The 24,465-nt window shown below is 40.4% G+C and overlaps 1 protein-coding gene across 6 annotated transcripts in view; it reads right to left on the reverse strand.

The window, feature by feature from the left end:
- Positions 1 to 24,465, reverse strand: part of Ano4 (anoctamin 4) — a 400,373-nt gene that overhangs the window by 183,325 nt on the left and 192,583 nt on the right. For 5 of the 6 annotated variants that reach the window (XM_060377883.1, XM_060377881.1, XM_060377882.1 and 2 more), the window contains one exon: positions 13,928 to 14,122. The exons of the other annotated variant lie outside the window; for it this stretch is intronic. In XM_060377883.1, coding sequence (XP_060233866.1) covers positions 13,928 to 14,122 — 195 coding nt within the window. The remainder of the gene's footprint in view (positions 1 to 13,927; positions 14,123 to 24,465) is intronic. 6 annotated transcript variants of the gene reach the window in all.

Below are 24,465 nucleotides of genomic sequence, written 5' to 3' on the forward strand. Positions count from 1 at the left end.
ATTTGGCTAATAAGGAGAAAGGCCTCTTGGGTATAAATACACCTAACCATTGGCGGGCTTCAGCCTAATGGGTGACCTTCAAAAAACTGCTTTGATCTTTCCCAGGATGAACAAGCTAGTTATCTCCTAGGTTATAAAGTATCCTTATACCAAAAGCTACAAATATCGAGAAGTTCTTGTGAGTGGCAAAGAGGGTTCTCCTTGGTGTTCTATAATCCCTGAATAGTGAGGTCTGGAGCTAATGGCAGAGTGAGAAATTCAAGACTTGGAGAGGTTGAAGAACAGAAAGTATGAGACTCTCAGCATTGCTGACATGTTTACTCTTCCAGTATGAATGACAACTGTTGATATTCAGTAAGGGATTGAGTGGGAGGAACCTGCCACTCACACAGCATGCCTCATAAGAGCCAGGACTTGCCACCTTGCATGCCAGCTGCTCAGCTCTTAATTAAGCACAATAAGACTTCTCTATCATCTGGCTGCTTACTCTGGTTAAGGGAGTATGCTTTTAAGTCCCAGCCCTGCTTGCTTTGGTTGTATGATCCTGAGTTTATGCATTTAAATCTCTCCAAACTTAAATAAAGCTCATCAAAGTAGCCTTGAGTAAAGAAGACGTCTCAAGTTCCATCAACAAGAGAGTGCTCATTTGGTCTTCTCCGTGGTGCCTTTTCATAGTCTTTCTTCATTTACTTTGAACACACAAGGATTATTCAGAAAGTTCTATCTGAATGTATCCTATAGTTCAAAATATATGTCTGTGCCTCTTGGCAAAGGAAATGGAAAAGGCAAATAAGAATTTTGTGTGATGATTTAAGAGACACAATTTTATTTCTTAACAAATGAGAGCTAGGAGCATTGCTGCCAATGCCCACATTTACCAAAATCCCACAAAGATTATGTTTCTAAGTACACCTCTATTTCTTAAACTCACATCATATATCTACAAAATCCACCTATGGAGAAAGAGATCCAAAAGAAGGATAATTAATGTTATTACCAACCCACAGAACTATCTGCTTTTAAAGGCACCATATCCCCCTTCCATGCAAAGTGAAATAGAATCTACATCCAAAGTAGCCCTGTACCTTTTCTTCTATACAGCTTAAAGTCATGTGTGCCTTCTCTTGCCACTAAAGATCCATTGAGTAGTCTTGCCCAAGTTTCAGATCTGTTAAAATACATTTCCTGAGGCTCAGAAACAAGCCTTAATGACTCAAGGAAATGTCAGTTTTCAGGAAAAGAGGGATGAGAAAACACAATGTCACACTCAAATCATTCTCATCTAGAAAAAAAAAAAACTAAAGATGACAGAATAGGAAAAAAGACATATACACACACGTAAGAAATTAAGAAGTAAGGTTCACAGATGTAGCCCATAGCAGTTCAGTGTCCAAGTGGGTTCTGTAGTAATGGGAACAGGGACTGTCTCTGATTGGCCTGCTCTTTGATCACCTCCCCCTCAGGGGGTGCAGGCTTAGCAGGACACAGAGGAAGACAATGCAACCACTCCTGATGAGACCTGATAGAATGGGATCAGAAGAAAAGGAAGGAAGACCTCCCCAGCAGTGGACTGGGGGAGAGGGAGGATGGGTGGGTTTGGGAGGGGAGAGGGAGGGAGCTACAGGTGGGATACAAAATGAATAAACCATAATTAATAAAAAATAAAATTAAAAAGATATAAGGTTCTAGTTGGGCATATCACTAATTACATTTTCACTTTTAGATAAGTCATTTTATTTTCCAAATCACAGCCAAGTATAAATTTGTCCTTTAGGACTGCTGTGGTAGCTTGCTGAAAATTTGCAGAACTCTTTGAAACAACAGTACATTTTCCCGACATGAGGTTGTGGTATCACAATAATTAGCCTTCTAAAGATTAGCCAAGCAGTTACCATTTTCTTATTTTTAGCTTCCTAGATAAAAATGTACCTTAAAAGTTACTTACTCAAACTGTTGGTTTAGGACCAGGACTTACTGTTCATTTGGAAAGTAATCATCGAATGTAGGGAAATGTGAGTTAGTTTTTATATCACAGTCAGAGAATGGCAGGATTGAAAACAAAAGTCCAGTGTAAAGTAGAACAAAAGGGAGAAGCTACAAAGTACAATGGCACTTATGTGGGAATAAACAGTAATGCATGCGCCATGAAGGAGGCTGCTGGGTGCTCAACAGAATCTAACTGGCTCTGTCTAACCCCTGCTGGGGTTTCTCAAACTGAACTATTTCAGGTTTGTGTCTAAAATTGACTTTCTTGAAATGTTGTAACCAAGTAATTTAAATGAGCAGATTGGGTCTGTTGAATTGAAATCTTGCCTTTACCATTTCTTGGCTGTATGTTACCCTTCCTTGTGCCTTTATTTCCACAGCCACAGAATAAGGATACAATGGAAATTAAATGAGATACTAAATGCATGTAACAGTTCTTGAGGTAGATGATACATCGATTGCTTAATAAGTCATAGTTGTAACTGTGTCATTAACAAATTGTCCATTTAATACTGGTATATTCAGAGCATGGGGATCACTCTAGCTCACTGGAAAGAAGAAATTCCCAAAGCTTCTATCCTGTGAAATCAATACATTACAGTATCAAATACCATCTCCATGTAACGCGAAATGCCTATGCATAAACGGGAAAGGACTACTTAGGTTTTAAAAAGTGTGATAAAAGATGTGCTAGAAATCAGTTGGGAAAGTAATGAATTGCTAACACCAAAGTGTCATTTCACAAACTCAAAAGGAGAACAAAGGACATTGTCTGTGACTAATGGCACTAGATGATGGCCTAACATAATGAAATGGATAGAAGAAACAGTTTGGTAAGCTAGTAGCTCTATTTTGCATGGAAGCATCATTAGACTAAGAAAATTTGATCTACCTACTCTGCTTTACAGTTTCAAACTCAAAGAGCTGAAATCAATGCTTTTGTTCATTCTGCTCTTGCCTCTTGATTCATACTCCCAAACCCAGTATGTTTTTTTTTTTTCCCCAGTACTACTTTTAATAGTAGTACTTTGACCAGTGGCCTACAGAGAGAAGAAAAAAATAATGCTCAGCAATTATGAGTGGCTAAAGGATAAAGTGAGCTGAAATTAATTACACAAATGTTAAAAAAAAAACAGAAGGAAAGGAAACTATTCAAGATGGCAGAGAATGGCTCTCTTGTCAGTACATGATGAGGACTCATCTTACTGATTTGCTCACATCCTAACTAGGATGCACTTTACAGTGTGGCGATTAAGCACGAGATGATTCTAGGATACATGCACCTTCAGACTTCCAAATTTATAAGAGAGCCAAAGACTCTCATTCACACTGAGCACTTGTGCATGGCATTGTGCTGTGAATTTTTTTTAAGATTTTATTTATTTATTTACTTTATGCATATTAGTGCTGTAAGAGGGCAGTAGAGGGTGTAGATGGTTGTGAGCCACCATGTGGTTGCTGGGAATTGAACTCAGGACCTCTGAAAGAGCAGGGAGCAGACAGTGCTCTTAACCACTGAGCCATTTCTCCAGCCCCAGTGCTGTGAATTTTACATGGATTAATTTATGTAATTGTCACAACAACAACAACAAAAAGCTACAAAAGACTGTTAAATAGAGTACAAAAGCAGAGAACCTTCACCTAAACTTGACTTGCAAATAAGCAGCATGATTTTGTTATAAATGTACACTATGCTACACACAAGGTATATGTTCAAAAATACTTTTATGGGAAAAAGGCCTCAATAATAGGACCTTATCCAGTACTGGACCCTGCATGCTGTAATACTGATTGCTAGGGAATAGTGCCAGGACTATTATGGAGGTAAGTAACCACTTTCTGATTGGGTTCGGGGCTGCCTCCTGAGTAAGAAATTTCATTACTGGTACTACATTACTGGCCAAAAGCCCATGGCTACAGAAGTCATAGGTGTTAGGGTTAGAACCTGTTATTGTTATTTTGATAAATGACCATGCTCTCAGATTGCTTTCTAAATATTTATGCTTATACCCATAGACATGGGCTACTTGTTACTTTGGTGAGAAAAGTTTCTGAACGTTGTGAGCAGCAATCAGTAAAGAGCTGCATAATTGGTCAATGTGCTAAGAATAAGAGACTCAGCAATAGTAATAATGATACTACTAATAATAAGTGATCAGCCATAAATGCAACTACCACTACCATAAATGCAACCGAGCCACTACCAAGGCTCAGAGAACATTACAGACAATGAGGCAGAAAGAACGTAAGAACAGAAGGACGGGCAAGAGAGCTGTCAGATGCTGTCTTCTGGACTCGTCACGGCTACCACACTCATGATCTCACAGTAGCTGTGGCTACCTGCACAAGGTCTGCAAAAGCTCAGGCCACACAAAACCCTGACGTAGACGAGATGGGTGACCTACAGGTTCCAGGCCCTACCAAGGAGCGACTGGCAGGTGGTAGTTGCTAGGGGAGGGAGAATCCTTCTGTTCCTCATGCTGCCATGAATGACCCCACATCCATGCCCATATGGGCAGCACCAACTGGGTAGAGCGGGTTATCAAAACAAAACAAAATGGACGTCGAGTCTGGAGGGGACAAGTTGGGGAAGATATGGTGGAAGTCTGGTAGGGCGATCATATTTAGCTATATCCACGTATGAAATTATCAAAAATAAAGAAAAAGTACTTGTTTGTCTGGTTTAACTTGTTTGTCTGGTTTTACGTTTAACTGGATAGGCTATGTTAAACCTGGCAACACTAACATGGTGAGAAAGGTCAGTTACACCCTTGCTTTATTAATGAGAAAACTGACATTCAGAGAAGTTAGGTGATTTAGCCAAGCTTTTGTAGCTATTAGGTAACACATCTGGGTTTTAAACCTAACAACAAGGCTTGGATCTATAATCAATACAGCACAGTCTGTTATTAGACTCCTTTCTCTATCTGCATGGCCATCTTCCTCTTCACCTTCCTCTTGCCATTCCCCTGTAACAATACTGCTATAATTTAATTTATCTCCGTTCCTAAATTGATGCAGTTTTACTTCTCCCTTAGCAGCTTAAGAACATGTGTCACAGTGATTATTTTCTGTATACATTTCTCCTTCCTGATAAGACTTCTATTCCCTTTTGGGCATGTGCCCTTCCCTCCCTGTTAATAGTACAGGTAGGAGAGGGAACTGAGGAATCATCCTGCACTCCCAGTTAGGTTTACTATTGCTGTGATGAAACCCCATGACCAAATGCAAGTTGGAAAGGAAAGGTTTTATTTGGCTAAAACTTACACATTACAATCCATCAATGAAGGAAGCAAAGGCAGAAACTCAAACAGGGCAGGAACGTAGAGGCGGCAGCTCATGCAGAGGGCACAGATGGATGCTGTTTACTGCCTTGCTCCTCTTCGCTTGTCCAGCCTGCTTTCTTATAGAAGCTGGGATCACCAGCCCAAGAATGCCCTCCTCCATCAATCACTAATTGCTAAACCCTACAGGCTTGCCCACAGCCCAGTTTTACAGAGGCATTTTCTTAATCAACGTTCCCTTCTCTCAGGTGACTCCAGCTTGGGTCAAGTTGACATAAAACTACCCAGCACACTTTCCCTCCCAGACAGAAAGCTGAAGAAAAGGAGGTCTCCTGTCCATTCCCCCTACCGAACAAAGTGGAAGACAGTTGGACTTTCTTTACAGAATCTCAGTTTAAAGATGGTAAACGGGGAAATGGGAAAACTTGCCCACTTTAGATAGTCAAATAGTTTGTTTCTTGATTTCTCTTCCAAGGCTTCTCCTCTACATCTCTCAAATTTAAATTCATTGGCTGGCTAATAACTAGTTCTTGTTGTCAGTAACAAAGAGCCCCAAAAGCTCCTCCCTTGTACAAGACTGTGAGTTGAAAAGACCCATGTTTTATACAGTTCTGCACTGTTTTAGTTTTGAGGAAGGTGTCTCCCAAATAATAATTGTCAGTATACAGTAGGCACTCTGAAATGTTTGTAATCTCAAAGGTGGGAGAAGCAAACAAAGTGTTCAGGCCACAGCATAAGGTCTATAGAAACTTTCTGACCTTTTTTTTAATACCACATGACCAGTCTGAATGGGCTTTAAGAGCCTGCTCTGGAACCTGGAGTGACAAGCTGTGTGCAGAGCAGCTAGATAACTTAATAGGTCTCAAGATGACTAAAATGTGCATGTGCATCTAAGGTCAGTGACTCACTAGATATAAGAAGCTCAGTGGGAGAGCTCTTTGTAATTTCCCAACGAGAGCTCTGGTGCATTGGTGCAAGCACACTGAAAATAAAGAGAACCCAACTCTAGTCACATGCCACCAGGCCACAACTTGAGTTTTAAATATGTATTTTTAAATGGGCTTCATGTTAAAATTTGCTTAATAGAAAAATTTCAAAGCATTTGGTGCTGAAGGATTAGCTTTATTTATATTTCCAAGAGTCCATGTATGCAGGCTTTAAGAACCAATGATAGAATGTTGAATAAATATGTTGATGTGTTTTTATATGTAAAGAGGGCAACTTGAGAGTTGCTATTACACCTACTTAATATACTTTTAAGAATTATCTTAATAAAATGTCTTTATTATTATGCTAATGTCAACACAAGTTATCAACTAAAGGGAAAATTGGCCAATTCTACTCAGCTTGGGTAGGACTGTAACAGGATATTCTACTCAACTTTAGGCGTTGAATTTCTCAAAGAGGCAATAATGAAACAAGAGTGTTTCTAAAGGTATAATGGATAGATGGTAAAGAACATTAATGTCAATCTTCAAATAAGCCATGCAAAAACTAGGAAATATTTCAGTTGGAAAATAGCTCAAGATGAGTTTTTAAACAGCTGACAGATCATATGAAAGTAAAATGAGATTTAGTCTATATGACTTCAGAATGAAAACCTGTATCTGGCAGGTAAAATATAATTTAACAAACAACAAATAATCATTTATTTAAAACACACTCAAAAATAAGCCATAAGGTTAGAAGGAATGGAGAATATGAGAAAGCAATTGAGGGTTGTCCTTGGCAGCAGAATCATAAATCCTAAAAGAAGTGGGCCCGTAATGGGGCTTCTTATTGGTATGAGCCTTTTGAACCAGGAGAATAGGACCTCCTTCTGAGCAGTTGACCTTAAAGGCTTCTTAGAGGAATAATGATGCAAATAACTTAGAGGCAGGAAAGTGTAAGGTAGAGATTTATTGGAGTAAGGGGCCTTTTGATGCAGGGGTCCAAGAGATGCCAGATTAAAGCACAACTGAAGAACTTTATTTAAAAATAAAAATGGTTAGAGTAGAATAAAGTGGAGAAGATACATATTAAAGGAAATAAGTCCAAAAAAAGGAAATAAGTCCAAAAAAGTTAAACTAGAGAGGACCTGGAAACTCGTTTCCAAGGCAGCACTTCCTTCTAGCCCAGTTCTCAACCTTCCTAATGCTGCCACACCTTAACACAATTCCTCATGTTGTGGTGACCCCAACCATAAAATTATTTTTGTTGCTACTTTGTAACTGCAATTTTGCTACTGTGCTAAGTCACAGTGGAAATATCTGATATACAACAATAACTGATATGTGAATCGTGTTAAAATTGGTCGATCCACAAAGGGGTGGCAACCCACAGGCTGAGAACCACTGTTCCAGATGGTCATAAGAACTTTCAAGAGAAGGACTCACACTGACCCTCTTCAAAGCAGGACTCCAGGGTAGAAAGTTAAACAAAGCCATTTCACTTAATAACACAAGATCTCAATCCTTCTACTGGCCCTTGCAGAATTCTGTTGATTATCAATAAATCAATCATTTTCTTCTTAGAGGTCTCTGTCCATCTGGCTCTAATTGAAACCCAGATATTCCTACGGCCTACAGTTTCCCTCTGGAAGTTTAATAAATGGAAAGTAAAGAATGGTGAAAAGTTGGTGAGATCCACCCGCTGAGCTCTTTCATGGTAGCATTTCTGTGCCACAGCTCTGGAAACAAAAGATCAAGAGGGGGACCACATGTCTTCCTTGGGTCTCAAAGACACCTTCATGCTTCTTTCCTTCCCTTCCCCCCAGATCCTCGGTCCTTTAATCTCATGTCAGTATATTGTATCTTCTTTCATCTCACTTTTACCTGCTGCTTTCCAGGTCATCTTTAGTTACTTCTTCAGAGCGTTAAATCTGGCTTTTCACACTCTCTGAAACTTCTCAGTTTTCGACTACTTCAATGTAATATTAGTCCTCTGACAGAGTGGAAGTTTGGTTCCAGACTTTCTAGCTGTACCCAACTCTGCAGAGACTCAGTTTCTTACATTTCTAAACCAGCAACGTCTTCTTGTATGCTTGAAATTATCTTAGGAGTATTTATAATACCTAACACAATGTAAACAATATGAATTTGTCATGCTGAGTTGCTAATGTGGCAGGCCACCAGAAGACATGTACATGCTCAGTATAGATATAGTTTCTTTTCAAACATTTTTGATCCACTATTTGTTAAATTTACAGATGCCTCTGAATACAGTAGAGATGTGTGCAGATGTTTTTCCTATACTGTGAGACTGTCAGAGATTTTGTGAGTTTCTTTCTTTCTTCTTTCTTTTTCTCTTTCTTTCTCTCTCTCCTTTCTCTCTTTTTCTCTCTTCTCTGAATCTCTTTCTTTCTTTCTCACTCTCTCTTTTTCTCTTTCTCTCTCTCGCTCTCTTTCTTTCTTTTTTTCTTAACAGGGTTTTTCTGTGTAGCCCTGGCCATTCTGGGACTTGCTCTGTAGACCAGGCTGACCTTAAACTAAGAGATCAGCCTGCTTCAGCCTCCTGAGTGCTGGTCCTTGTGAATTTTCAATCTTGTCCTCCAATCTAACCTATTACAGTCTCTTTATTTCATGTTCTGGCATGGATCTTGCTTGCCATTACCAATACACCTACTCTACAATATCACTGTCTTGTATTCCATTCTCAGACCACCCTCTTTTAATATTCTGTGTCTTCTTTCTTACACTTGCCTGTCCCCTCTGAAAACTCTGACCCTCGTAGGTCTTCACCACTGCTGTTACCTGGATATCTTTACTTCCCTCTTTACCAAGTTAACGTCATCAGACTCAGTTCCTTTCATGTCTCGTAAATGTCTGTTCTCCTACTGCCCTGTCAAAATCATAACCCTGGTCAAAGGGCTCTCATCTGACTCTGTCTACCTACTCACATAGATGAATAAGGTTAAAGAAAAATACAGTCAGCATAGTCCTTCCTTTCACAGCAACGAATCTCACTGCCCTGTATTGCGTGGTGGCAAGCATACTCCCCCTGTTCGGACCATTACCTTTCTCATTCCTCTGCTCCACAGTCATTCTCAGTCATGATCTTGCTTTTTTATGGCAAAGATAAACTGACATGGTGGGAAAGAAACTTCATCACTCTGGCTGAGATCCAAATGCTCCCCTTCCTGCCTGTTTTCTGTCATCACAGATACTGCCCTTGACTCCACTGTACAGAGCCCTTATCTCTGGTTCCTACAATACGAACTCTCCCTTCTCTTGATGAGCATTGGTTCCTACAATACAAACTCTCCCTTCTCTTGATGAGCATCTGTTTAGATGTGGGATTGGGGATAGAGCCTCCCTCTTGCCTCATTTCTCCAGTTGCTTCCCTGGTTCTTTAATTTCTTTCACTCTAAAAGCTGTCAATTTCCACAGCATCTAATTTGTATCTTCCCATTCTCTTTGAAAACCACTGCAGATAGTCATCATCACTAATTCACTATAACTGCTCTTCTCAAAATCCTCATTGATGTCTCCTAAAAATCAACAGCCAATCCCTCAGTCCTCATGCTGCTTGCCTTTCAACATTTTGCCTAGATAACCACTCTCCTCTTCTTGATAATTAATTTCAAATAATTTTCTTCTATTATTGTCATCCGTTCTTTTCTGGCCTTCTTTGTTAATTTTATGTCCCTAAATGCTGATTTATGCCCCCTGGTTCTTAGGCCCCGAGCTTCTTTTCCCTCTTTTCACCTACATCATCCAACAATTGCCACAGCAGACTGGTTGTAACTATGCCCAATCCAATATATAAAAGCACATAGTGCTTACACATGACTCATGCATTGTCCTGCGTGATTTAAGTAATTTATGTTACTTTTAATATATAACACAACACAAATGATAGTGCATAGCTGTCATGCTGTATTGTTTGGGGAATGATGACAAGAATAAAACTCACATGTTCAAGACAGGCTTTTCCACCCACATAATAGTTTTGACCTATGTTTGGGTTAAAACCAAGACTGTAGAATGGAAGAATCAAATGGGTGAGATTGGAGAAAGGGTGACAAGGGAAGAAATACAAAAAGACAAAGCTAAAATTAAGGGGCATTAAAGGGGTAATATGCAAACCTAATACAGTAGAAGCTTCCTAAAATATATACATATATAAAGGTGAACTAAATGAATTTGCCAAATAATAGGGGAGACAGAGCCCCGAGTAACATCTATTGTCAGCAAATGAAGTTTCCAGTACCAGACTTGAGTGATATCTACTTGAGTTGTTGGCAAAAGGAGCCCCATGGGAATTCCCAAATAACTCAGGCTGCCACGAAGACTATTGGCTGTTATCCACCTAGACAGCTCCATTTCTGAAGGCAACTCCTACAACTCAATAGACATGGCGAGGTTGACCTGGTGCCCACACAGAGCCTTCTCCTCTATGTTTCCTTGTCCTTGGTACAGGAAGGTACTCTGCACACTATCAAGAGAGAAACATAAACACCAAGACAGCCACAAACCTGTTATCCACAATGGTGTACTACCAGCAAGATATGCTGGGGAAATGGTAGCACAAAGCTTGTGGGTGCAACCAACCTGTGCCTGAGTTCACTTAAAGCCCACGCCATGTGATGGAACCATGCCCAATACTGCTTGTGTGGCCAGGAACCTGAGACTAGACAGCCCAGGGACTTAGGGTAAAAGCAAATAATGATAGTCTTTTTAAAAGAAAAAAGGGAAAAAGTGGTAAAATGGCTTTTAATGACCTTCTCCTCTACTCATAGATCAGTACCTCATTCAGCCATCATCAGAGAAGCTTTCTCCTCCAGCAAATGGGAGCAAGTACAGAGATAGACAGACAGATGCTATGCAGGGAGCATTGAATTGGAACATTCAACCCTAAATAGGGTGTCTCTATCAAATTCCTCCCCTTTGAGCTCAGAGAACCCCATGGAAGAGGAGGCAGAATGGTATAAGAGCCAGGAGGACACCAAGAAAATGAGGCTTTCTAAATCAACATGAGCAAAGCTCATATGAACTCACAGAGACTGGTGCATTACTCACAGGGCATGCGGACTTTGCAACTCATCTTCTATACCTTTAGTATGGCTTCCAGTTTAGTGTTTTTTATGGGATTTCTGAGTTTACAAACAAGTGGGCTCTGATTCTTGTGCCTTCTCTTGGGCCCTTTTCCTTCTGTTAGTTTGTTTGGTCCAACTTTGATGTGATGGTTTAAGTTTTATATTTCATTTACTTATTTATTTATTTATCTATCTATTTATTTATTATTTCCAAGACAGAGTTTCTCTCTGTATAGCCCTGGATGTCCTGGAATCACATTGTAGACCAGGCTAGCCTCGAACTCATAGATATCTGCCTGGCTCTGCCTCCCAGAATAATAGAATTACAGGTATCTGCCACCATCCCTTGCTCATATTTTATTTTGTTATGTATTTTTTAAAATGGATGAATGAATACCTAGCCACTAGGATAAAGGTTAAGAACTGAACTGTGTTTTAGAGCTCCTGGGAGTGGGAAAATCAGTTTTCTCCAATGAAGTAACAATGGATTTATCAGCCATTCCAGAGCAGCTTAATGCTCATGAGTAGTTGGCCAAAATATAATATAGTTTATGTGTGTGTGATTTTATTTGATTACAGCTTAGTGAGTTTTTAAAATTCATTTTGGGTATAATTTTATTTTGTTTTCTTAGTTTGGGTGGATTCTGTTGTTGTATTGGGTTTTGTTTGGTGGAGAATTTGAAAGGATTTGGAGGAGTGGGAAAAATATGACCAATATGTATTTAAATTTAAAATTGTTTAAAATAATAAAAAAGGAAAACAAAACAAACAAACCAAAAACCAAGATTGTGAAGCTCGCTGATTTAGATGGCCAATTGTATTTCTTTCTTGGTCATCTATTCCTATCTGCTGCCTTTAAATTCAACATTTATACTAGCAAATATCAATTTTAAATTTCATTCCCAGATTAAATTCCAGAAATATTTCTTTCACCATAAAAAAACAAAAACAAAAACAAAACAACCTAACTAGTTCTAATGCTGTCTTCCCCATTTCAGTTGATGCTTTGCCTGTTTTCTTTAGCCCAAACCTTCAGAGTCCTTTCTAGTTCTAGATTCTCTCTTATTGCAGATCCAATACATTGGAAAAAAAATCTCTCTATCCATTTGAAAACACAGCAGAAATTCACTTCTGCCACTACTGGAGTTATTGTCATCATTCTCATGAGACGGTCAGGAAAGGTGAACCCCGTGATCACAACCTGAGGTGCTCTGTCTGGAAGACACACTGAAAAAGGGGAAACTACAAAGGTTGAGAAGCCAGGAGAGCTCCAGGGGAGATGACCATGAGGACTCAGGTTGTCATGGAAGCCTGGGCATTCGTGGCTGGGGAATGTTTGTGGTCCAGTGCAGTCCAGAACATCAGAAGAGTGGGCCAGTGAGAAAGGGAGGTTGATTGCGAAGAACAGCTACAAAGAAAGGAAGGGCTGGGAACCGGATGGGATTAGCTGAAGAATGGCTGGGAGCTGTGAAAGCAGAGCAACAAAGGTACAGTTTCTTTACAAAATAGAAGAAGGAAGAAGTGCCAGAAGGACACAAAGGTTACAGTGTCAAGTGGAGACAGTTAGAAATGGAGCACATGAGCCTTGGCATTCACTCAAGAGAATAGCCAGCTGCCTCTGAGGGAAAAAGAGAGGAAGAAGAGAATGTGTACGCTTGTGAGTACTGCTCATGAGAGGACAAGGGGCCAAGGCTGGTGGACACAGGCACATTGTCAAAGACAATGGGATGACACTTGACCTCTGCAAACAGGGCCCGAAGGAAGACAAGGGGCTCCTAGTCATTTGTGCTCAGCAGCCTGGGGCTTTCTTGATGAGGTTAGGAGCAAAGCCACCTGTTCAGAGGGAGAGGATGATGTGATTTGGCAACAGTTTGGCTTCCCTGAAGGCTGGCCACCATCTATAGGACAGTACAGAGAAGAGTCAGAATTTGGTGAAGCCTATTCTAAATGACTTCTGAATGTTCGTTCAACTCGGTGTTTCTATAGTATCAGCCAACCGGAACATTGTCTTGCTCACTGCTATTTTCAGAACAGTGTCTAGCATACAGTAAGAACATGATACCTAACTGCTGAATGAGCACATGAATGAATACTCAGATGAGCCTCTTTCTAAACAAGCACGTGAAAGCTTTCAGCTGAAATCACAGGTTTTAATGTAAAAGCAGTTTAACAAATTTAGGAGATCACAAATACTTCACAGAAACCCTGAAATTTAATACGATGTCTTCCTTGGGGCGATGCAAGCAAGCCACTCCAGCTAACCCTCATTCAGAGTAGACATTTTCTAACAACAAGAAAAGACTTTCCCTGGGTTCCCTGAGAGCAAATTATCAGGAAAACGGCTAACCCTGTTTCAATTGTCCAAGAAGGTTTTCTGAACTGAGTTAAGAGTTTATCATTCTGGTTTTTGTTTAGATTTTACCAGCATAGGTGGAATGTATCCTTAAGCTTCTCTGTAACACTCAGCCCGTCCCTACCCCGGCTGCCTCTGCTTCTTGGTCCTGATGCCATTTCCCACTTCTTTTAAAAATCATAAGCTAACTGGAGGCATAGTGCAGTACACTAGCAGCACAATGTCGGTGCACGGGTGCACGAGGTTGCGGATGGAGGTGAGTCCCTGTTGAACTTGCCCATCCATTACCTGCGTGGAAAACTTTGTTTTTTCCATTAGTGATTCCAGAAGAGCTGGCCTCCATTTTTATTGACCTTCTGCCTGGTGGGAGTGAGGAATGCCTGACCACAGGCAGGCGACGACGTGAGCCTGGGCGGCTTGCCACACTTCGCCGTTGATGGATTTGCAAGCGCTTTTCAGCCCCATGAATAGATAAACTTAAACCTGCAATGAGAAATAGCACCATTAACCGAGGAGGTAGGCTTGAGAATGGCTCAAACACAAATTTATGCCCTGGCACGCACTCCAGAGAACACAGCAACTATTCCTAAGGTTTTCCAATCACATTAGAATTATGATTTTTTTCACATTATTTTCACATTATTTTTTACAATATTACTTCATTTTGAGGGGAGACCCACAGTTGTCATGACAAGAATCCTACAAATGGGAATTATATATCAAACTTAACAAAATTCTTTCTAAACCCCTGTGAACAAAAGTGTGTGTTTCATGGAGCTTTGGGGTTTAGAAACTGCTGCTGGGTATCTGCAGTGTCAGGAACAGCCAAAGAATGTTTTTCATGGGATTCAGGAGAGGCCAGAATTGGTGACTTAACAGCCTGGCAAATCAAGAATTTCAGTGCCAACATAGTTTTTTGTTTTTTTTTTTGTTTTTTTTTTTTTTAATATTCATTGGTAAACATTGGAGGTGGCTGAAATACAAAGTTATTATTCAGAAAACTGTCAAAGGGAAAGAAGCAAATATTTATCCTGTCTTTCCATAACCAGCCACATTTCAAGGCTGCTAAATAGTTGATAAGGGAAAAGTTTTCAGGAGAGAACAGCCAGCTAGTCCCACTGCATTCCTATGGCATTAAGTGCCTCGTGCTGGCAGTGTTAGCCAAACAGTCTATGGATTAGGACTTGTCTTCCTCTATTGGATGAGGACAACATACTTTTTGTTCTCATGCACTGGTAGGTAGGGGTCTCAGTGAGAACTGACCCTTGAGACTGTGAGTTTGAGTATATTGTTTTTGAAGTTTCACCAAGCTAGGACAGCAATGCTGGCTGTCCCTTTGGGAGACAGCCTGGCAGGTTTCCTGTGTCAGTGAAGAGCTTGCTGAGATGCCCAAGTACATGGTCATGTATGAGTCTTCTACTCCCATTTCTCTCTCTCTATGGCTATAACTGGCATACTGGTTAACCTATCATTTTTCCCCTCCACTGTCTTCTATCATCTCCTTCAAATTCCACATTTTCACAGAGTGCCGCCTGAATATTTCTAGACCCAGAAGACACCAGGAAAATCCAGACAAACTTGCAGATGGCAGAAAGAGGAATGGGAGAGAGGTTTTCAGTCAACATTAGATAGTGTATGCAGGTTCGGGCTGAAAATATCAGGTAAAACAGTCTCTACTTATGATACTTTTTACAGACCACTGCTGGGCTAAAGGGAACAGGATTGTGGCTCAGCTTGGCACTCCAAGGTATTACATAATACCTCAAGGAAGTATAAAGTGACATAAATGAGAAGAACATTTACATTGTGGAAATAAGTGGCAAAGATACTTGAAACTGTTGAACTCAGTGCTTTAAGAATGCAATAATGTAGATCATGTGGAGAATGTTAAAAATAATTATTCTATGAGTAGTTTCAACAGAGCGTAGCTATGGGAAAGAGAAATGTGTCACAGTGGAATTTTGGAAGGCTCTCCAATGCTGAAACAGACCCATACCAATCCTCCTACAAATTAGGAGTCTTCAGGATTACAGAACAAGAGACTGACACATTAAATCTTTCCCTCTCCAAGGGCCGAGTCCATGAGTGCAAGAGAGATGCAAATAAACATCCAAGAGCAAATGTGCTGCAAAGATTTGAAACTGCTGAAAGGTGGAAAGATTGTGAAGTCAAGTCTTTCCAAATGAATCATCACTCCATAAATTACGTCATCTAATTGGCTCTTAACTACTTTAGAAAAATGATGATAGTAACAACTGAATATCATTCTTTTAGACATTGACTACTATCCCATTAACGCTTCACACACACACACTCACACAAAGGGGGTGGAATTCATATTTTACAGATAGAAAACCTGAGGCTCAAGAAGCTTCATATCCAAGGTCACCCAGAGAGAGTAGTTCTTTTCTTTTCAATTATGCCATGTAAAACAACAAACTGAACACCGATACAAAGATTGATTGCTTTAAGCATGCAGTGGTCCTGAGAACTTGAGACAGGAAAGCAGAAAATTCTGATCCTCTTTTGAGCCGAGGTCTTCTGGAATCCTCTGCTGATTTTCTCCCCCTGACACATGCCACTATCATGCTAAAATGCCCTCCTGGTTCTTGACTGCCATTCAAACACCGTCATGGTGAGAACCTGCTGGTCCTGTCCCTTCTTGAAGCCTTTCAATTCCTCTGTTCACTCCAGTTAGCATTCTGAGAGCTATCATTTACCTTGATAAAGGAACCAAAGCCAGAAGTTCTAGAAATATACATTTTGGGGTTGAAAAGGGGGAAGAACAACAGGAGTTAAAATACAGGTGCTAGAATCAGAATTTCTGGGCTCAGGTCTACCAAACTTGACTAGAGCAAGTGACTTAATAGCTTTGTTTTATTTTGTTTGTTTGTTTAAACTCATTTCCTCAGCCAAGAAGTGGGATTAGACACAGGTTGCTATGAGATTGAGTCAGTACCTGGAAAATGCTATGGTAGCATCAGACACACAGTAGGGTCTCAGTTCCAGCTAGCTGTCTCTGTCCAGCTAGCTGTTACCAGTTGTCTAACTTACCTCCACCTAACCTTAGTTCTGGTTTCTCAGCTCCAGCATCTGATAATATTGCCTCTGCTCATCTGTTTTTAAATTCCTGCTTTGGCTTCTGTGACATATAAACTTTTTTCTGCCCCTTACTTTTAAGCCCTCATTCCTAGTCTGTTCCTAAAAGTAGGAGTCGTAAGATACTGTGGCCAGTCACCACAACACCAGCAAGCTAAATCAATAACTGCTCATTGTCCCATAGTTCCAGAAGCCATGAGTCTGAAATCAAGGTTTGGTCAGGGCCATATTTGTTCTTGAAGCTTTGGAGGGGAAGAGGTTCCTTGCTTTCATCAGTTTCTCATTGTGCTAGAATTACAGTGATGCTGGTCTTGTGGCCATATTTCGCCAATCTCTTATCTCTGTGGCCATACAGCCTCCTATGGTTATCTACTTTATCTTTTAGAAGACATTTTTGATAATGCTTATGGGATATCTGGATAATCATGAAAACCTCCCATCTTAAAATGTGTGCCATAAATTCATGTGCAAAGATTCTGTCCAAACAATAGTTACAAATCTAAGAATTTGATCCAAGTGTGTATTTATTAGCCTGCCATAGTGGTCATGCCCCATGGTCTGCCTTTGGGGTTCTCATCTCCCTACATCCTTGATGATGTTTGAAATGCCCAGATGATCTATGTGCCCTGCATTGCTGCACACCTCCCACATTCCCTGCTTTGTTCTGGCACCTAAACGTCAAGCTTCCCTTTCTTCCCTGATCTGCATATAAAAGGGCTACCTATTTATTAATTAATTTATTTATTTAAGTTAATTTTGTATCTAGCCACATCACTGAAGGTGATTATCAACTGTAGGAGTTCCCTGGTAGAATTTTTGGGGTTACTTATGTATACTATCATATCATCTGCAAATAACGATACTTTGACTTCTTCCTTTCCAATGTGTCCTCTCAATCTGCTTCAGCTGTCTTAGTGCTCCAGTGCTCTAGAACTTCAAGTACCATGTTGGATAGATATGGAGAGAGTGGGCAGCCTTGTCTTTTTCCTGAATTTAGTGGAATTGCTTTGAGTTTCTCACCATTTAATTTAATACTGACTATAGGCTTGCTGTAACTGCCTTTATTGTGTTTAGGTATGTCCCTTGTACCCCTAATCTCTCCAAGACTTTTATCATGAAAGTGTGCTGGATTTTGTCCAGAGCTTTTTTGGCCTTTGGCTCATGTTTCTTCTTCTTCTTCTTCTTCTTCTTCTTCTTCTTCTTCTTCTTCTTCTTCTTCTTCTTCTTCTTTCCCTTTGTTTATAAGATGGATTAAATTGACTGATTCTCATATGTTGAACCACTTCTGCACCTCTGGGATGAATCCTACTTAATCATGGTGGATGATCTTTTTGATGTATTCTTGGATTCAGTTTGTGGGTATTCTGCTGAGTATTTTTGCATCAGTGTTCATAAAGTGTTCATAAAGGAAATTGGTCCTAATTCTCTCTCTTTGTTGAATCTTTGTGTGGTTTGGGTATCAGGGTGACTGTGTCCTCATCAAATGAATTTGGCAATGCTCCTTATGCTTCTGTTTTGTGGAACAATTTGGGGAGTGTTGGCATTAGCTTTTCTTTAGAAGTCTTGTAGAATTCTACTCTAAAACTGTTTGGCCTTGGGCTTGTCTTGGTTGGGAGACTTTTAATGACTGCTTTTATTTCTCTAGAGGTTATAGATCTATTTAAAGTGTTTATGTGATCTTGATTTAACTTTGGTAAGTGGTATCTTTGGAGAATCCCATGCACCTACAGAACCACAGTAAGTGTACATATTGCTTTAAAGGGGGCAGGGGCTCAGATTTCCTTTGAGGTCCTCATACTCTTTCATTACTTAAAAAAAAAAAGACTAAACTGTATGGGTTTGTTTTTTTTTCTTCAATAAAACCAAATTCTTGAGTGATCTCTCCTTCTGGCTCATCTCCAAGGGGCATTATTCCTGGCTGTGCTGCGGGTGGGAGGATGTCTGAGAGAGAGATTTGCTTTCCTCTAAATGTCACTCCCATGATTCAGGAAAGGCGTGTGCCGTAAGAACATCTGTAGTTCTGCCAGGGCTTTTACAACTTGCAGCAGTAGCAACTATGCGCTATATCACCCTCCTTGTCCTTTTCCTAGTAAATCACTGTTCAAGACACAGAAGGGCTCTGCTTTGAATGCCACCACCCATGAGCCAAACACAGGATTTACTTATTCCCAATTAAAAAGATTACAATCTGCAAAGTAGGGCTATTTATTTTTAGTTTTCTCCATAACTACAAAGCAGAAAATAAATCCAGCAGTTCCCTCTTCCTAAACAATGGTCAAAATTAAGGTGAAAATGCTTTTGTTTCCTCTCAGGCCTGCATTAACTTTTCCAAACTTTCTGGGGCTTTTCTAACAACCTCCCTTATTTGGCTCAAAGAACACTCTTGCCAAAGGTTTATAAAGTAGGTTGAGAACCTCCTGTGATGCTTGGGAGGACGAAGGTCAAACACAGAGGAGTAAACTCAGAAAAGAGAACAGCTTGTGTGACATTAACTTGGGTATGTTCCCATGACAGGGATCAGAATTAGAACTCACTCCATGAGGTGACTCAGGGGGACCTAGGGAAAACATGGAGCTCTGAGCACCCTCAGCATTGGTGGTTAGCTAAAACAGGTGTCTTCCAGGGAAGGTCTGATTCCTACAGTTCCCCTAGAGACCTGAACATTAGGTGTTACCTGGGTGGGAGGATCTGCCACAGCCATACCATCCTCTGTAACCAGGTTCTTGGGCATGCTTCCTCCTCTTTTATTTTTTTCTCCCTGTGTTCCGGGATTTTTTTTTTTTTTTTACCGATTGGCATTAGTATGTTATACAAGTCTGGCAGTAGCAACATACCAAGAAGAACTTCTTGCCAAGATGTAGTCATTTGTAACTTTGTGGATGGTTGTATGTCTAATGATACATGAACATGGCATTCAAGCCCTCTGAAAAAAGATCAAAATACTAAAGGCGGAATATGCAATATGGCCAGATTCAACATTAGGCTCGGTGTCAGCATGAGGAAGTTATAGAATGTGAACGGATTAGAGCCTTGGTGGACGATAAACAAGCATTTCTGGAATTCAAATGAGGCGTAGATGGGTTAGTGCTGCTTTTTCTTTCAAACCGACCTTTAAAATTTTTGTAGCCTTTTTATAACTTCCCCCTCATGCTGGAGATGAATGAAAAACTCCTTTATTGCCCTCAGCTTCAGCATTCTACCGGAAGGACTTCATTTCAGAAAAATGTTGGGGGGTAAAGTAGATTATTGTCCCCAGGTCCTGCATTCACTCTGCCACATAGTCATTTATCAGCACTTTTTGGTGAAGAGAAAAAGTACAGAATCCTCCTTGGCTTGGGACTTGGTCATTATGGCTTGTTTTGTCCAGGGAGGTGGTTGGGGATACAATAAAAAAGCTGAGATATAAAGTATGCCTCTGTGGTTTGGCCCTGGCCTCTTATGCTTCTGCTATCACTATGGAAAACACATTTATTAGATGGTCATCAGTCCTAGAAAGACACCCAGAATACACTGGGCATGACCACAGACTATAGCCAAGCTCCACCAAGCAATGACCGGTTCCTGGAGACCCTGGACGAACTAAAAGACAGAACTTTCTGGGGGGTCAAGCACTGAGGTGTGGGGTGGGTGACACAGAGCAGAGACCGGCTGGGTGTGCCTCCTAAATAGCACACTGAGGAAGAAACGGAAGAATACAAATGCTTATAGTTTACTCATGAGTGGTGAATTAAAAAATACATAGGTGATTTTTTTCTTTAAAAAGTTATTTGAAACTTTAAAAATGATGGCATATTTAGTCTAAAGAAACCAAATCAGCGTATAGGAGAGAGAGCCGCACTCCCATGTGAACTGCGCCATTTTTTATATTAGATAACATACGGACTCCACCCAAATGTCCATCAGGAGGAGGACTGTTTAAAAATTGTGGAGAAAAACGTTACACATCTACACACACACACACACACACACACACACACACATGTTTGGCCATTTGAAAGAAGAAAATCCTTGCTGGCAAGATGTGGAGCAACATGAAGTGTGTATCTACTGCTGGTGGGAATATAATGTGTTACAGTCACTTTGGAAGACATTTTGGCATTTGAACATAATTGTGCCCCATGACCCAGCAATCATGCTCCTCTGTATTTACTCAAATTAGTTGAAAAGATAAACACACAAAAACCCAGAGATGAATTTACAGCATCTTGATTCCCAATTGCTAAAACCTGGAAGGAACCAAGGTGGCATTCAGCTGACAAATGGATATAAAAACCTAGAGTACATCCAGGAAATGCAATCTTCGTCAAGGATTTAAGAGAACCAACCATCAAGCCACGAAAGAGATGCAGGTGCTTTAGATGCATAACTGTGTGAAAGGAGCTAATCAGACATGCTGGCATGCTATGTCATTTTAGCACTAAATGATGTCCTGGAGAATGAAAATGATGTAGACAGTAAACAAATGAGTGAGCTGCCACAGGAGGAAAGAGAGACCAATGGGCTGAGCCCAAGGAGATACTAGAAGAGTGAACCCCCTCTGTACAATTCCACCATGGTGGAAACAGGTTATTTTAGATTTGTCATAGTTCACAGAATGAGTTAGCAATGCTGAGTTAGCCCTGCATGAAGCATGGGCTTAAATTAGTGAAGTTCCCATGTAGGTTCATGAGCATGAAAAACTAGCCAGCATCCGCTCAACCTTGCTGGGACCCTGAAACTGCCCTAAAAATGAATTTTATTTTATTTTTATAATCACTGCTAACTGCTGGTGAGAAGCTAACGCAACAGCCTCCCAGATACTATTACCTCATGATTGGTAATTAGACAATTCAATACGAGTGCAAGAATTTCATGCCAACTAAGAATGTTTCCATCTACAAATATTAATACTAATTTAATTTCAAGTTAACACTAAATGTTATTTCTTACTACTTGAAAACAGAATCCTATCCTTTCTAAGATATATTAATTTATTTCAAGAAAATTATCAGGCATACTAAGATTTATATGTATAAACACATTTCACTAAGAAGTGCTTATCAGCGCCACGCTCTAACCAGATGGATTAACCGGAGCCCAGGGGTTCCTCCTGCAGAGACTGATGCACTAGCTAAGGACCATGAATGGAGAGGACTTAGACCCCCTGCTCAGATGTGACCAATTTGCAGATTAATCTCCATGTGGATCTCTGAGTGAGGGGAGCAGGGGCTGCCTCTAGCATGAACTCCGTTGACTGCTCTCTGATCACTCGCCCCTGGTGATGCGGCCTAATCAGGCCACAGAGGAAGAGGATCCAGGCAGTCCTGGTAAGACTTAACAAGCTATGGGCAGATGTCAATAGTGGAGAACTCCCCCTTTCATCGGACTAGGGTAAGGGGATGGGGAAAGAGGGAGGGAGGGTGGGACAGGGGGAACTTGAGGAAAGGAGCTTCAATGGGGATATATAATGAATAAATTGTGAGGATAAAAAAAAGTGCTCATCATTGTGATAATAAAGCAATAACGATTATTCTATCACAGTGATATTGGAAACTGGATACAAATCTGTTAATAAATAAATACACACATACATTATGGTATATCCATACATTGGAACACTGTAGAGCAAACATGTTGATAAAAATATGCATAAGATAGAAAATGAATAAATTCACTCACACTTGTATTCATCTGTTCAGTTGCTGGTAACTGACTGCCTTTCTGCTCTAGACATTGATTGATCTATATAATGTTGAAGTTAAAAAGCAATGTATCTTTAAGGTGTTTACTTCCCTCAGTCCAGCCCCACTTTCCTCACTTGTAAAGTGAGAAATTGGTGATGCTAAGGTGTGGTCTGAGCTTAGTACTCAGAAGTCAATTGCTTGCCCCCTGAGATTCTACTGTTGTAAGACAGCCCCTCCTCTATACCAAAGTGATACTGTGTAATCTTGCCTCCAAATAATCCCTGATGGGCTAAAGAGAGATGCCTATATATCTGGGCAGGGCAGAAGGGAGGTCGGCAGAGCAAAGGTTCTTCGCTGGGAGGAGAAAGGATCATGTGAGGAGACAGGAGAGAAGGAGCGGAAGGAGAGTCGCCGTGAGTTAGAGAGACTCACGAGGCCAGAAAGAGCCTGCTCTGGGGATTGGCTTCTCAGAAGCAGTCCAGATGGAAAGCGTATGCAAGTATTTATAATATTTTGGACAGGAAGTAGCCCAGTTAGGAGCAATTAGAGGAAATGGCAGAGGATGTGGAGCTGGGAGATAATAAGAGGTTAGTTTCTGCCCACTCCAGTGTATAGGCGTATTAAAAATTTTACATGTGCCTGTGTCTTTTACTGATTGATAGCTTAACTATTAACTGCTGTAATAATTATATGGAGTATTAGTAGATATTAACGACCATATTTTCCACAGCAGGTGTTTGGTCCCCACCCACCTCAGTTCCGCTCTCCACTCTCTCCGCTGCCTATTCCCTCACTTCTAAGATCTTCTGTACTTCCAGAGCCCTCTACAATGTCTTCTCCTGATGGTGGCTCCTTTTCCTTCACTCCCGCTCTCCCTGGCCACTAACAGGCACCCCACCTCTTTAGGCACATGCAGATCCTTTATCATTCACAAGAGAGTGAGTCCACAACCACCCAACCCACACGCACACATTCAAGGCCTTGATATAAAATGGCATACTAACATACACACATCATCCGTTGTGCCTTAAATCATCTTTAGGTTATCCATAATACCTCATATGATATACATAGTTACTATACTTTAGGCAGTAATGACGAAAGCCTGTCCGCACATGCTCAGGCAAAATGTCATTTTCTTACAAAAAATGTTTTGATCTGTGTTGGCTGAGCCTGCAGATGTAAAACCCAGTGCTCTGAGGGCTCTGGTTATGTTTTGTAAAGGGTCCCCAGTGTTTCTGGCCCTCAAGGGCTTTACCTCTCCTTACGTTCCTTAACTCAGCAGCCCCTTTGCAACATTAAGAAATCTTTAGTAAAATGTCTGTTTGTTAGAATTTCATTTCCTGATTAAACTTTGACAACAAGAGTGTTAGAAATCTATGCCTTTCGGTTTTGGCTCTAATGCTTCAGTATCATACAAACCTAAAGCAGTCACTGAAAATCCCCTTAGGAGGAAGTCCTCAAATACATAGGATCTTAAAATTTTGTCCTGCTTATTCTTTTTTCATTCACTGCTCTAAATGCCAGTCTAGACTCTGAATTTCTTACTTTTCCTTGCTCTCTAGGAGCTAATTTATCCCATCTTTATGTTCTCACTTGGAGCTGCAAAAAGCGGAGATAGAGATTTCTTATAACCTCATGGAAGTTACAGAGATTTTCCTGTGTTCTGTGGACTGAGGATAGCATACTTCTCTCTCCAGAGCACTACTGATAGACAGAAACTATATATGAGGATATTATAACTGTAATAATCACTCTAATGATTATATTATTCATAATTAAAACAATGGGTAAATATGTTATGGTACACTTATATGTTTAATGCTATATAGCAAACATATTGGTAAAATACGCACTCAAGATAGGAAAAGGTACTAACTCTTTCACTCTTTAGTTGGTGCATCCTAGTTGACTACCTTCTTCATGTGGTCATTGATTTATAAGTACTGAAGAGTGCTAAAGTTCAGATGGAAAGTTGGCATAGATATATGTAAGAATGAATATGGACTACATGGACAGGTCTGTGTATGCAACACTTTGAGGACAGTTTTGTGTGTGTGTGTG

The sequence above is a fragment of the Meriones unguiculatus genome, chromosome 2 (assembly GCF_030254825.1).
Source record: "Meriones unguiculatus strain TT.TT164.6M chromosome 2, Bangor_MerUng_6.1, whole genome shotgun sequence".
Taxonomy (NCBI): Eukaryota; Metazoa; Chordata; class Mammalia; order Rodentia; family Muridae; genus Meriones; species Meriones unguiculatus.